The 13,474-nt window shown below is 36.9% G+C and overlaps 1 protein-coding gene and 1 long non-coding RNA gene across 10 annotated transcripts in view; one reads left to right on the top strand and one right to left on the bottom strand.

Annotated features, from left to right (window-relative positions):
- Positions 1-13,474, top strand: part of FOXJ3 (forkhead box J3) — a 147,952-nt gene that overhangs the window by 22,306 nt on the left and 112,172 nt on the right. For 4 of the 7 annotated variants that reach the window (XM_023258564.2, XM_003989956.6, XM_019836786.2 and 1 more), the window contains exon 2: positions 232-292. In XM_023258564.2, coding sequence (XP_023114332.1) covers positions 249-292 — 44 coding nt within the window. In that variant the 5' untranslated portion in view covers positions 232-248. Of the gene's footprint in view, positions 1-231; positions 293-12,006; positions 12,025-13,474 lie in introns of all 7 variants that reach the window. The other 3 variants (XM_023258563.2, XM_019836789.2, XM_019836784.2) reach the window with 1 other exon arrangement.
- The window catches only part of LOC109502268, a 43,477-nt gene continuing 38,042 nt past the window's right edge, over positions 8,040-13,474 (bottom strand). For all 3 annotated transcript variants that reach the window (XR_002744439.2, XR_006584216.1, XR_002744438.2), the window contains exon 6: positions 8,040-8,305. This is a non-coding gene — a long non-coding RNA (uncharacterized LOC109502268). The remainder of the gene's footprint in view (positions 8,306-13,474) is intronic.

Genomic DNA, 13,474 nt, shown 5'->3' with positions numbered 1-13,474 from the left:
TCCTTTGGATGTTACAGTGTATCTATTTCTCTTATCCTCTGGTATGTTTGTCTTCAGTATAATTCCTCTTATCGTTTAATAGCATTTTTGATTCATATGGGTATTTGTTCAGATAGTGGTGAATGTTTTAGTCTTCTATTTGTTTTCAGAGTGTTTTAATTAGAAATGAGTCTTATTTACAGCTTAATTTACTTTGGAGCTTCTAATAACTAACTCTTCTTTACTTTTCAGATTCTCTTTGTGGCCAGATGGGTTTGTATGGACAAGCTTGTCCATCTGTAACTTCATTAAGGTGAGTACTCTTTTTTTTCCTTATTGGAACATGTAACATTTTAAAAGTTATGCTGGTCAGATCATATTAGGATGAATTCAAGGTGAGGTTTGTAATAAAATACTGATAGTTTTGTCAGACTATGCTATCTGATGGGTTGGGAGATATTTTTGCTCACAGAGACATTTGTGATAATGGGATTTGGGTCTTAATTTCCATTTAGTGAATTTATGTATGTTCTTATATATGGAGTAACAAAATTTTTATACTTCTTTGTCATTCCTTTTAAAAAAAAAGGATTCTGCTTTCTACTTGTTTTAATTAGAAAATACCCAGTAAATTTTGATTGCCTTTGTGTAGCAGATTAAATAAGACTCAGTGCTAGTTTTTATCTCTTTGTAAATGATGATGTAAACACGACACCTTGATGATCCTCATTTGCAATAAATAAAGTGTAAAAAGTAGGAGCTAAGTTACATACAACCTAGTAGTCTTAGATTTTTTTTGAAGTTGCTAAGTCCTTTCTACAAATTAAATCTTATGTGAAATCCAGTGAATAAAACAGATATATACTGGACTTTTTTCTGTTTGCTTAGGCTTTCATGTTCTACCCCCACAGTTGCCCCTGAGGGGTTGTTGCAGGTCCCAGAGAACAGTCTGAAAAAATAACCTAAGTCTAATCTGTTAATTAAAATCTTTCAGACTAGCATATGAAGTGTTGATGGAAGCATCATTTAACTACTTGCAACTGCTTCAACTAGTGCATCATTTATTCAGCATATGAGCACCTAATATGTTGTCAAGCACTATTCTCAATGCTAGGGCTGTAACAGTGAACGTAATAGGTCAAAATCCTATAATCTGGAGCTACCTTCTGGTGAAGGGACAATTAATAAACAAGAAGTATCTGTTGTTATATATGGTGCTGAAGTGAGCACAAAAAGTATGTTAGTGATAAGGACTAAGGTAAAAAATAAAATAGAGAAAGGGAATGGGAAATACAGGGGTGTGTGTTATTTTTAGATAGGGTAGCCAAGGAAACCTTTACTGAAATGGTGACAATTGAAGGCCTGAAAGAGAGATGGACTCTTCCACTTTGGGTAGGTGGAATATGAGCATTCCAGGCAGAGGGAATCCAGGAACTGGTAGAGCAGGAGACTTGCCTTGTGTGTTGGAGGAACAGTGAGGAAGTCAGTGTGGCTAAAATAGAGTAAGTGATGAGAGTTGGGATTGCTCAGTTTTGGAGGGCAGAAGGAGAGAAAGGAGGGATAAAAAATTATTAGAGTGATGAATGTGAATTCAAGGAATCCTTGACTAGAAAGCAGTTTTGATTGTCTAGAATGCCACAGAAGAAAAATGAAGTTGCATTTTTATGTTCTTGAATTTTCAGCCGGTCAGGGATGGCTATCCTTTGTCCTCAGTTAGGAAAGCTTTAATCTTTGCCATTATGGCACGTCTTTCCCTGAGAATGCATCTCCAGCTTGAGGAAATAGATGGAGAGGTTTGCTTTTCTACTTTGTGTGTCCTCTGCCCCTACCTCCAAACAAGGGACACCTATGTAGCTCTGAATAGAACCTTTTAAAAACGACTATTATCGTTTCTTTAATTCCCAAAGCTCCTGTGGAACTAATTGACCTAATAGTGATTACTGCCCAGTATGATGGGAGGAATCATTTTACCCTTTTTTTGAATGTTTAAAACTTTGGATATGATCATATTGGGATATTTTTCAGACTTTGATCTTCTGTTGATTAGACTTCCTGAAAGTAATTTTAGTTGTGGAATATGCTGAAATAATCCTATACTAAAGTCATGGACTGAGATTATAAACCCCTTTATTTGAGTTTTTATGTTAAGGTTTAAGCTTGCATGTGACATTGGGTTAGGAATAATGTATATCTAACTTTTGTGCTTGGTAGAATTATAGAATTGGAAGGGATGATGAAAGAAAAGAGATAACCTTGAGTTATTTGATAATTTGGTAATTTGTAACACTGACAATTCTTGTGCATAATATTCTAGAATCTTTTTTGAACATATAGCTGTAAATTTAGCATTAGGACTCTGGTGTCTGAGTTGGGTTATTTGGTAGTTTTATATACAGCTTTCATTTCTGTTAATATTCTGCATGGTCCATCTACGAAGCAGAGAGTTCCTAGTCTTAAATGTATGGGTAGAAAACCGTCGTTTGTCATTGATTTTTTTTGTAACTGGAGGCAAGCCTTGAGTTTGATACAAGGAAGAGAAAAGAATGACTATTCTTTGATGGTGGTGGTGGGATAGAAACTGGATTACTTAAAACCATAAAAATTTTAGTCTGCTTTCCCATAGTCTTCCCCAAACCAGAAATGACCTCCCCAGTGACACGATCCAAATAGGAATAGTCAGAACTCTTAACTCAAATGTACTGATAAACATACTTCACTTGTATGTACTACCTTTATATGTATCTTGGGTTGTACTATCTGTATATCTAGAAAATGGCTAGCTTCAAAATAGGAAGTATATGAGTTGGTGGTGAAGAGCTGGATATGTGGCTGAGAATGAGAAAATGGGTAGGTAGGTAGGGATTTGTAGGCATAGGTGAGAGTGGGAGTGGACCTTTTAGTGTAAATGAAGGTAGGGGCTGAAATGAAAGTATGTGATAATTAAAAATCTGTTGGGTAGGAAAGGGTAGTAAATGGATTATGCCTCACTACCTTAAATATTTAGGCTAATAAACAAGTATTGTTTTGGTAGATATTCAGTATTTAATCTGAATATGTTAGGATTAATTTTTAAATTGAACTTGTATTTTATGTATTAAAATAACACATTGTAGAAAATTTGGGAAGACAGAGAGAGATGGCCATTTTTAATGTCTTTGTATCATACAGTTCTATACCAGTAGGTGTTAATGTGTGAATTAGAAAAAGACACCCCATATTTTCTGTAAAAGAATGATTGCAAAAAATTTTGTAGTGATAGGTGTCGCAGACTGTGAGTCTGGAGTTCTCTCTTGTCCGGCAATAGAGCAGACGCAGAATTGAATATGAGAGAGGCAAATGTCTGGGAGGAGACAGGAGCCCCAAATAGGGGTTTCTGCTCCAAATTTATTGAGCTCACAAGATATTACCCACGTGGTGAACGTGAAGAAAACAAGATCTTATATATGTGAATGTGGAGAAAACAATCAGATAGTAATCATTAACTTGTACGTGCAAAAAGCAAAAGGTTTGGGGGCAAATGGAGTTTCTGATCAAAGTACAATAGTACATTGGTGTCAGATGGAAAGTAGTTTTACTTATGATCCTGTTACAATATTTCACTAGCTAACCTTGGGCGTTTTCACCCCCATGGTGGCAGCTTTCAGCCCTAAGCCTTTTTTCCTAACCCATTTATGTAAATAGAACCTATTTCCCTACAATAGCAAGGTATACTCTTTAATTTTGACCAAGTTGGTTTTAATTAACACTTTGTTTTTCTTTGCTTGTTAGTATAGGTGGCATTGAATATTTGCAAGTTACTGTAACAACACTGTATTCTGTATAATGAGCCTTTTTTTTTTTTTTTTTTTTTTTTTTTCTTAAATCAGGGTGCTGTCAGGGGCAGAAACCACACCACTTATTTGTACAGAGATACCTTAACAGAATGTTAACTAGGTAACAGAAAGGATAAAAATAAAACTCTAAGGATCATGGAGAGAGACACTTCCAGAAGCATCTACCAGCCCCAAGGGCTCTGAGACCAAAGGGAAAACCTAGAGATTTAAAGGAAGGGTCCTGTAGAACCAAAACTTGGACCTCTGAGGAGAAGGCACTGTATGACTTGTGCTGGTGTCTGAGTTCAAAAGAGGGGTCCCTAGGGCTTGAGACCCAGACCTCGGAGGAATGGGTATTGATCAGTGCTGGGTGTCTTTCAATGGTGTATGATGAAAATAGTTCCACAGGTGTTGGGAAAACTATAAACGGGATTCACTTAGTACTATAGGGGAGGATCTGCTGTTATAGGAGTGAAGAAATCTTTGGTGGGGTAATGCTTTTATGAAGCCTAAAGAATAAACTAGAAGGCAACAGTATCTTTTTCCTTCCCTAGAGCTGTGGTCCATCTTTAAATGCTCCCTCTTGGCAGAACCTTATAGGAAACCACCTGGCAAAGCACATGTGGTTTACAGAGTCCCAGTTCTAGCATCATTAAGGCAGATTGGGAAGAAGGGCTTGGGGTTTGGTTGGAGCTGAGAGGCAGTAACTTAATAACTTGTTCTGGCAAACCGCTAAGAATAAAATGTATAAAAAAATGGTTTTTTCAGATCTGTTTTGCAGCTAGTGTTTATGTGATTTTAACAGAATGCTTATATTTGGTAAAAGAAAAAATCCTGATTTTGTAAATTATGTGAAATTGTATTAAAAGTTGATATAAGATTCACAAATATTGCTTGCAGTTTAAATCTATTGCATTCATAGTCTCAGTTTGGATAATCTAGATAGTGAATACTGAGTCATGTACATCTGTTCAGTTCCTCAGTTTTGAATAGTAAGAGTGAGAATTCAGATGATGATGGATATGGTTTCTATCAAACAACAGAATCTTAAAAATTTAGCAGAATCTGTTTGGTTCCTGAGTTTGCATAAGATGGATTTGAATCCTGAGATGTACCTGTATTTTATTTCCAAGTACAGATTCAGTAAGAGCAAATGCTTACTGAAAGTAGAAACTGACCTTGAACATTTGCTTTATGTAGACAAGTCAACACATATGTGTACATAATTTTTTTCACATGTTGTAGCAATAGACTTATTATTTGGTTTGATTAAAGCAAAATAAAATTTGGTGTTTCTTTAGACTTGTTCAAATGAGGTCCTTTCTGCATTTCTGAATTGCCTGGTAATTTTATAGGATTGAATTTTTATGATTCATATGTATATAAATTTTGGGACACTGGGTTATTCGTAGCACTATAAGTAGTTTCTGGTGACACTTCTACCTGAGATCTTGTCCTTTTGTTGTGTTTTTGTTTGTTTGTTTGTTTGTTTTCTGCTTTTACCCTTTTTTTGCACTTGCTTTTTCCTTTTTGTTATACCTCTCCCTTAAAGAGGATTATTGATCCAGGCTGTCTGTTTAGGATATACTAGGAAACACATAGGGATATTTTAGCACCAGTGAAGCTCATGTGTTAGCATCCCAGATGTATTTCCTATCCATCTGTTTCCTCATTTCTCTTCTCTTTATACTGTTGATCCTGCTGTTTTGCTATTTAGAATGGCCAGAGCAGGGTGGATTTATTTTAAGACCGCTTGCTGCCTTGTTTCTAGTAATAGGCTTGGTATTGATAAGGCAGCTCTGATATGTAGTCTTAGCATCAAGTAGCTACAGGTTTAAATCTCTGCCATATATTACTCATATGATCTTAGGAAGTTGTTTCACTTTTCCCAATTTTGCTATAATAGGATTATTAATGCTTACCTTACTGGTCTGTTAAGATTCATGGGATTAAATGTATACATAAGTCACCTGGCATATTTTTTCCTCTTTTCTCTATTTCAATAGTAGGAAGCAAAGAGGTCATCATTTTTAGAATGAAAGAGGACAAATTGGTATCCTTTGCTGTCAGTTCAAGAACATGGCGGCCGGGGGGGGGGGGGATTTCTTTTCTCCCTTCTATCTCCTCTTCACTTTGAATTCGTGGATTCTAGAGTATCTACCAGTAGTGTTCAGGTTTGCTACTGGCCTTCAGGCTAAGGATGTTTGCTGACATTGAATGTCATATGTTTGTTATATCTATAATTTTATGCTGTCAGGTCTCTCCCACACAGTGGCAAAAATAGCTTTTGCATGATCATGCCATCGTTTATCATCGTTACTATCGTTGAAAAATCAAAAAAAAAATTTTTTTTAATTAGTGAGCAGGGGAGAGGGGCATAGGGAGAGAATCTTTTTTTAAGTTTTTTTTAAGTTTATGTATTTATTTTGAGAGAGACAGAGACAGTGTGAGTAGGGGAGTGGCAGAGAGAGAGAGAGAGAGAGGAAGAGAGAGAATCCCAAACAGGCTCTACACCAGCAGCGCACAGCCTGATGCAGGGCTTGAACTCACGAAACCATGAGGTCATGACCCCAGCTGAAACTGAGAATCAGACACTTAACTCACTGAGCCACCCAGGCACCCTGAGAGGGAAAGAATCTTAAGCAGACTCCATGCTCAGCACAGAGCCTGACTTGGGGCTCAGTATCATGACCCTGGGATCATGTCCTGAGCTGAAATCAAGAGTTAGACACAATCAACTGAGGTACCTGGTCGTCCCTCATTGTTACCATCTTTATCAAGCTTTTTGGGGAAATTGATAGAATCTGTTAATTTGCACGTTAGCTGTGGCATATTCCAATTAAATGAGGAGTGATGAGAAATCCTCTTAATTTTGACAACTATGTAATTTTGACAAATTTTTCTAAACTATATTTTGAACTTTTCTGGCTTAAAAACAAAAAATTTTTTTAAATATTTGTTTATTTTTGAGAGAGAGACCAAGCATGAGCAGGGGAGGGGCAGAGGGAGAGAGGGAGACACAGAATCTGAAACAGGCTCCAGGCTCTGAGCTATCAGCAGAGCCCAACATAGGAATGGTGAGATCATGACCTAGGCTGAAGTTGGACTTTTAACCAACTGAGCCACCCAGGCGCCCCTCTGACTTATTTTGTAGAGCTGTACTGTCTGATATAGTAGCCACTAGCCTCATGTGGCTATTTAAATTAATTAAAAATAAAAAGAAAAATCAGTTCCTTAGGCACACTAGCCACATTTTAAGTGCTCAGTAGCTACACATGGCTAGTGACTATCCTACTGGATAGCACATGTACTTTTCCATTGTTGCAGGAAATTCTGTTGGACTGTGCTGGCCTGGAGTATACGAAATGTAATTTAATCTTTGATCTAAAATGACCACATATCCTAGAGCTTCCATTTCTGAGCATTAGGTATTGAAGGGTACCATTGATCAGTCATTGACTTAAGGACATATTATTAAAAGTTACTTTTGTGACTGAATATTGACTTTGGAAGCTAGCATTTATGATGTTCTTACTACTAGACCAAGCATTATTTAAACATTTTAAAGTATATAAATTAAATCCCCTCCCAACAGCTCTATGAAGTTGGTACCATTATTATCTTCATTTCACAAATGAGGAAATGGAAATACAAAAGTTGAACTTAACTGAAGCACATGCAGTGAATTAGTGGACAGAGCTGGGATTCATATTGTAGGTCTTGCTCCAGTACCCATGCTCTTAATCACGAAGTTCTGCCTCTTGGTTGTCATTATTTATAATCATTTGAGGCTTTTTCTTAAAATGAGGGCTGTAAAAAAAATCCACTTAATTGAGGATATTATAAAAAATAGTTGTAAAAGGGAAATATGAATGCAGGAAACTGGAAAAAAGTGACAGAAAACTGGTGATTTAATTTTGAAATCCATTGTCTAAAATTGAAAAAAATGTTTTTATGAAAAGCATCAGCTTTTTTTATGGGGAGATGGTAGAGGAATTTGAGTTGTCATGAATTCATATACATGGGGGAAATAATATAAGAGATAATAGGGAATAAAAAGCATCAGTGGGTATACTGGCAAAGTAAAAGAGTTAAATGTAAAATCTGTGCCTGTCAACAGTGTATATGGTATAAAATAATACTGAAAAATAAAAAAGAAATATGATTTGATTTATGATTTAGTAAGCTTATTTTAGTCAAGCTTTGCTTGGCTGCAAGTAAAAGAAACCAGCACTGGATACATCAAAAAAGAAAAGGAATTTATTTATGGAGAATACAGGGGTGTTTCACAGAACCCAGGGATAGCTGGATCTCTTGAGGAAATAGAACTTAGGTTCTTAGGAAACTAGGCAGTATACTCTCTTCTCTGTTGCTTTTCTCTGTAATTTATTTCTTCATTTATGCAAATAAGCTTTCTTTGTCTTTCGGGCACATGGTCATCCCATACCTCTCAAGTTCATAGCTTCTTCATTCAAGAGACCAGCCCAAACCACTTCAGTCCTAATTCTGAATTCCTAAGGAAGAGAATTCAGGTGAACAATTTAGGTCAAATATCAACCCTGGTTCTCATCCTTTAATTTGTTGTAGTACTCATACAGATATGGTGTAGAGAAGACTTTCAGGGCTCTGGGGATGGAGACAACTCTGAGAAAGGGCATGGTGAGCTAGGCAAAATACTACAGGGAGTGTCTGATACAAAGCAGCATGTATCCTGTGTTGGGTGAGAAGAGTTAGGATTTCAAGAGAGGATGTTTTTAGGATTCAGACCCTTTCCTAATAGTCATGTGGGTAATAAATTGAAGACTGGATTTCTACCTTCCTTTTGGAACAGAGTATCCTTAGAATTGTGGATTTGGAATTGGACTGTTACCCCAGTTCTGTTTATTTGACAGATACATATTGAATCCATACTCATTATGTGCTTATTAGCATTCAAGATTGTCATAGAAACAACAAAAGAAAAGGATAGCAGAAAGATGATTTTTGCCCCATACTGATGCTTACTTGAGAGCCTAAGGGATAGGTGCTGATGGACAGGTCCCTGTTGAAGGTTATTGTACTGAATGGAAATTTTAAGCATAGGAAACCATTTCCTCACAGTTAACACTCTTTCCACTCCCCTTCCCTCCCCCCCCCAACTTGGAGAGTGATATATTAACTATGTAAGAAGGTATAAAAAGGATAATTCGTGGAGGTTATGGAAAGATGACACTATTTGAGTAGAGCCTGAGAAAAATACAGTGCTTACTTTATTACAGGTAGGCCTATAGATAATTCAAAAAATAAAAATCTGAGAAGCCCATGTAGTGTAATCAGATTAATGGATTAGAAGCCATATAAAGTGGGGATAATCACTCATGCTTTACCGTATAGCACAGATACAGTTATTTTTGTTATTGATAATCAAGACAAAACTTACAGGGTTTAAATTCATAAAGGAAGATATTACTGCTTTTCAAATTGATTTTAGATATTTAATGGGTATAGAGTGGTATCTCACTTGTGATTTTAATTTTTTTCCTATTGATTAATGATGTGTTGTACATCTTTTCATGTGCTCATTGAGTGCTTGTATGTCTTTATTCATACCTTATGCACATTTTAAAACCGTGTAGTTTGTTGTCTTATTGCATTGTAAGAGTTCTTAAAATATTCTGGACACATTTTTTTTGGTTAGAGCAAAAAAGTTTTTAAATTTTTTGCTTCCAGTTTACTTTTTCTTTGTGATTTACTCAAAATCACTACACACACACACACACACACACACACACACACACACACACACATACAGTGAAACCTTGGATTGTGAGTAACTTGTTCTGTGAGTATTCTGTAAGACCAGCAAACATTTCTAGTAAATTTTAACTTGATAAAGGAGCAATGTCTTGCAGTATGAATAGTATGTGACGTTGAATGTCACATGATCACAACTGAGCCAGTGGTTCTTCTCTCTCTCTCTCTTGCTGTGGGACTGTGGGTGATTGTCTCCCTTGCTTGGATGCTGGTCTCAGGCCAAGGTATTTGGCAGAAATCTGATTTTTCAGAACGTTGGAAGGTGTCCACATCTGGCATTAGTGTATTTTTGGTCACTTTAATGCACCTATGGACAGTCCTTTGCTTTTCCACACAAGAGTAAGCTTAGGATTGCTTTGCTTCATTCTAGGTCAGGCTGCCTGCAGATATAGACTCTTTGCTCTGCTGCCTTATTGCCAGTTACATTAAATACAGTATATAACAAGAGTTTATTAATACTGTACTATAGTCAACATCTGTGAGAGTGTATACAATGGCCCCCATGCAGAAAAAGGTTGAAAAAAAAAGGTGGTAAGAAGAAGAAAATGATTATGGTGGAAGTTAAGGAAATCGTGAAGTATGAATGAGAGTGGCTGAAATTGCAAGATTTTAGAAGTCTACATCGACCATTTGCACAATATTAAAGAAGAAATAAGGGGGCTAGATGCAGCAAAATATCAAAGCGATGGCCACGTGTTCTGGAATATGTAGAGAAGTTACTTCTGGTTTGGATAAATGAGAAGCAAGTAGCAGGTGATACCATGAGAGAGAATTTCATCTGCAGTAAGGCAAAGGCCTTGTACACCAGCCTTGTAAGTAAACCACCATGTACGTCAACAGAAAAGGAAGAAGGCTTCAAGGCAAGCAGGGGATGGTTTGATAACTGTAAGAGGAGAAATGGCATCCAAAGTGTTGTGAGGCACAGAGAGCCTGTGAATTTGGACACTAAGGCAGCTGAGGTGTTCACTACTGAGTTCCAGAAGCTCATGGTTTCTGAGTGATACTGGCTGGAGTAAGTTTTTAACTGCGAGGTGACAGAGTTTTTTTGGAAAAAGATGCCAAAGAGGACCTACTTTACAGAAGGAGAGAATACAATACCCCATCACAAGCCCGTGAAAGACTGTCTTACTCTCTTGTGCTAATGCAAGCGGTAATTTAAAAGTCAAGCCCTTGCTCATCTATCATTCTGAGAATCCACAAGCCTTCAAGAAATGCAAGGTGTAGAAGAGCCAGCTAAATGTTATATTGAGGTCCAACAGTAAGACTTGGGTCACTCGTATCTTGTTCATTGAGTGGATCAGCAAGGTCTTTGGTCCTGCAGTGAAGAAACACCTTTTAGAAAAGGTGCCACTTGAAGCCTTGCTGGTTATGGATAATGCTCCTGCTCATCCTCCAGGCTTTGAGGATGACTTACTGGAGGAATTCGAGTTCATTAAAGTCAAGTTCTTTCTTCCCAGCATCACTCCAGTCCTCCAGTCCTTCAAACTTTAAAAAGCTTTACACCAAAGCACTATTTCACTGATGCTTCAAGGTGACCTAAGGAACAAACCTTACCCTCCGAGAGTTTGGAAAAGTAATTTCCACATTGTGAACTGCCTCAAGGTCCTCAGTAAAGCCTAGGATGGGATCAACAAGAGAACCCTCAATTCTTCTTGGAGAAAACTGTGGCCTGATTGCATTCTTGGACATGACTTAGATGGATAGGAGCTGCCAGTTGTCAATGAAATTATATTCTTAGGGAAGAGCATGGGACTGGAAATGAATGAAGACAATATTCAAGAGCTAGTGGAGGGGGGTGCCTGGGTGGCTCATCGGTTAAGTGTCCGACTCAATTTTAGCTAAGGTCATGATCTCATGGTTCATGAGTTAAGCCCTCTGCCAGGCCCTGTGTTGGCAGTGTGCAACCTGCTTGGGATCCTCTCTTCTCCTGCTCTTCTCTCTGCTCTCTCCCCCGCTTGTGTTCTTTCTCTCTCTCAAAAATAAATATTAAAAAGAAAAAAAAGAGTTGGAGAGGAACATGGCCAGGAGCTGACAAACTGATGGATCTGTATCATGAGCAACACAAGAGGTTATCGACAAGATCTCATCTGCAGAGGAGGAGGAGAAAAAGGCAGAGGAATCCCTCACTTCAAATGAGATTAGGGAGATGTGTAAAATGTGGGAAACAGTTCAAAATCTTGTAGAAAAGCACCACCCAAATAAGGCTTTAGCAATGTGAGAAATGAGTCTGTTTAAAGACAATGCAATGTCACATTTCCGTGAAATCCTCAAAAGGAAATAAAAGTGTCATTGGGTAGTTCCTTTAAAAGTTGCATGGAAAGAAAAAGATTCCATTGAACCAATAGGTAGCAGTGATTTTGTTAGTGCTAGTGAAAGTCGTCCTGCACAATAATCCTCCTCTCTCTTGTTTCCCTCACACCAGCCACAAAGGTTTTCAAAGGTAAGTGCAGGTTAATTTGTTTATCTTTCTTTATATTTTGTATTTTCTTTATTTTTTTGTATTATATTACAGTATTGTAATCGTTTTTATATGAATATTTTTGGGTTGTAGAACAAATCATCCTAGTTTCCATTATTTCTTAAGGAGAAATTTGCTTTGATGTACAAGTGCTTTGGATTACAAGCATGTTTCTGGAACAAATCGTGCTCACAAACCAAGGTTTTACAGTATATATATTTAAAACAGCTTTATTGAGATACAGTATGATTTGATAAGCTTGCCCCCCCCCCCCCATAAAATTGTTACCACAACATAACCATCACTCCCAAGTCCCTGTATGGTTCTTGTCACTTTTTGCAAGATATCAACTGATCTGCATTTCTGTCCCTATATGTATATTTGCATTTTCTCAAGTTGTATAGAAATGGAACTGTATAGTATATATTTATTTGTCATCTTCTTTAATTTAGCATAATTACCTTGAGATTCACCTGTGTCTCTGCATGCATCAGTAGTCCATACCTTTTTGTTCCATTGGATATGTGTACAACATTTACCTGTTGATGTATATTTGGATTGTTTTCCAGCTTTAGCTATTACAAATAAAAATGCTGTGAACATTTATATGTGTGTCTTTGGACATATGATCTATTTTGGGTAAATACCTGGGAATTAAATGACTGGATCACATGGTAGGTTTATGTTTAAGAAACTGTCAAACTGTTTTTGAAAGTATTGTACCATTTTACATTCTCACCAGCAGTGTGTGAGAATTCCAGTTGCTCCATATCTTTGGCAACACTTGGTATGGTCAGTCTTTTAATTTTAGCCATTCTAATAGGTATGTAGTGATAATCAGTGTAGTTTTAATTTGCGATTCCTTAATGATTAATGATGTTGAGCATCTTTTCATGTGCTTCTTCTTTACCATCTTATATCTTCTTTGTTGAAGTATCTGTTCAGATCTTCTGCCCTCCCACCTCCCTCCCTTTATCTTTTTTCTTCTCTTCTCTTCTCTCTTTTTCATTTTTTTTTTCCTTTCTTTTCTCTTTTTCATCTTTTCTTTTCTTTCAGTAGACTTTATTGAAGTCATTGCCTCTGTACTGGGGCAGAAGATTGTGTCTACATAAGCACAAGTCATAACATTTCACAACTTCTAAAACAAATGTCAACCATTACAGCAATCATGCATATGCCGGTAATCACATTTTAGAAGCGTTTCAACCATTTCTAAAGAAATGCTTATAACATTGTTATATATAGAACTACTTTCAATGAACTGCAAAACACTGCTCGACTTTTCCGTATGAGCTAAACTGTCAACAAAAAAGGGAGACATAAATATTTAAATCTTTTGCCCATTAAAAAAAATTGGGTGTTCTTTATTATTACTAAGTTTTGAGAATACAAAGGACTTGAGATACAAGTCCTTCTTAAGATACATGCTTTG

Source organism: Felis catus, chromosome C1 (assembly GCF_018350175.1).
Source record: "Felis catus isolate Fca126 chromosome C1, F.catus_Fca126_mat1.0, whole genome shotgun sequence".
Lineage (NCBI taxonomy): Eukaryota > Metazoa > Chordata > Mammalia > Carnivora > Felidae > Felis > Felis catus.
This window is presented reverse-complemented; position numbering and strand designations above follow the sequence as displayed.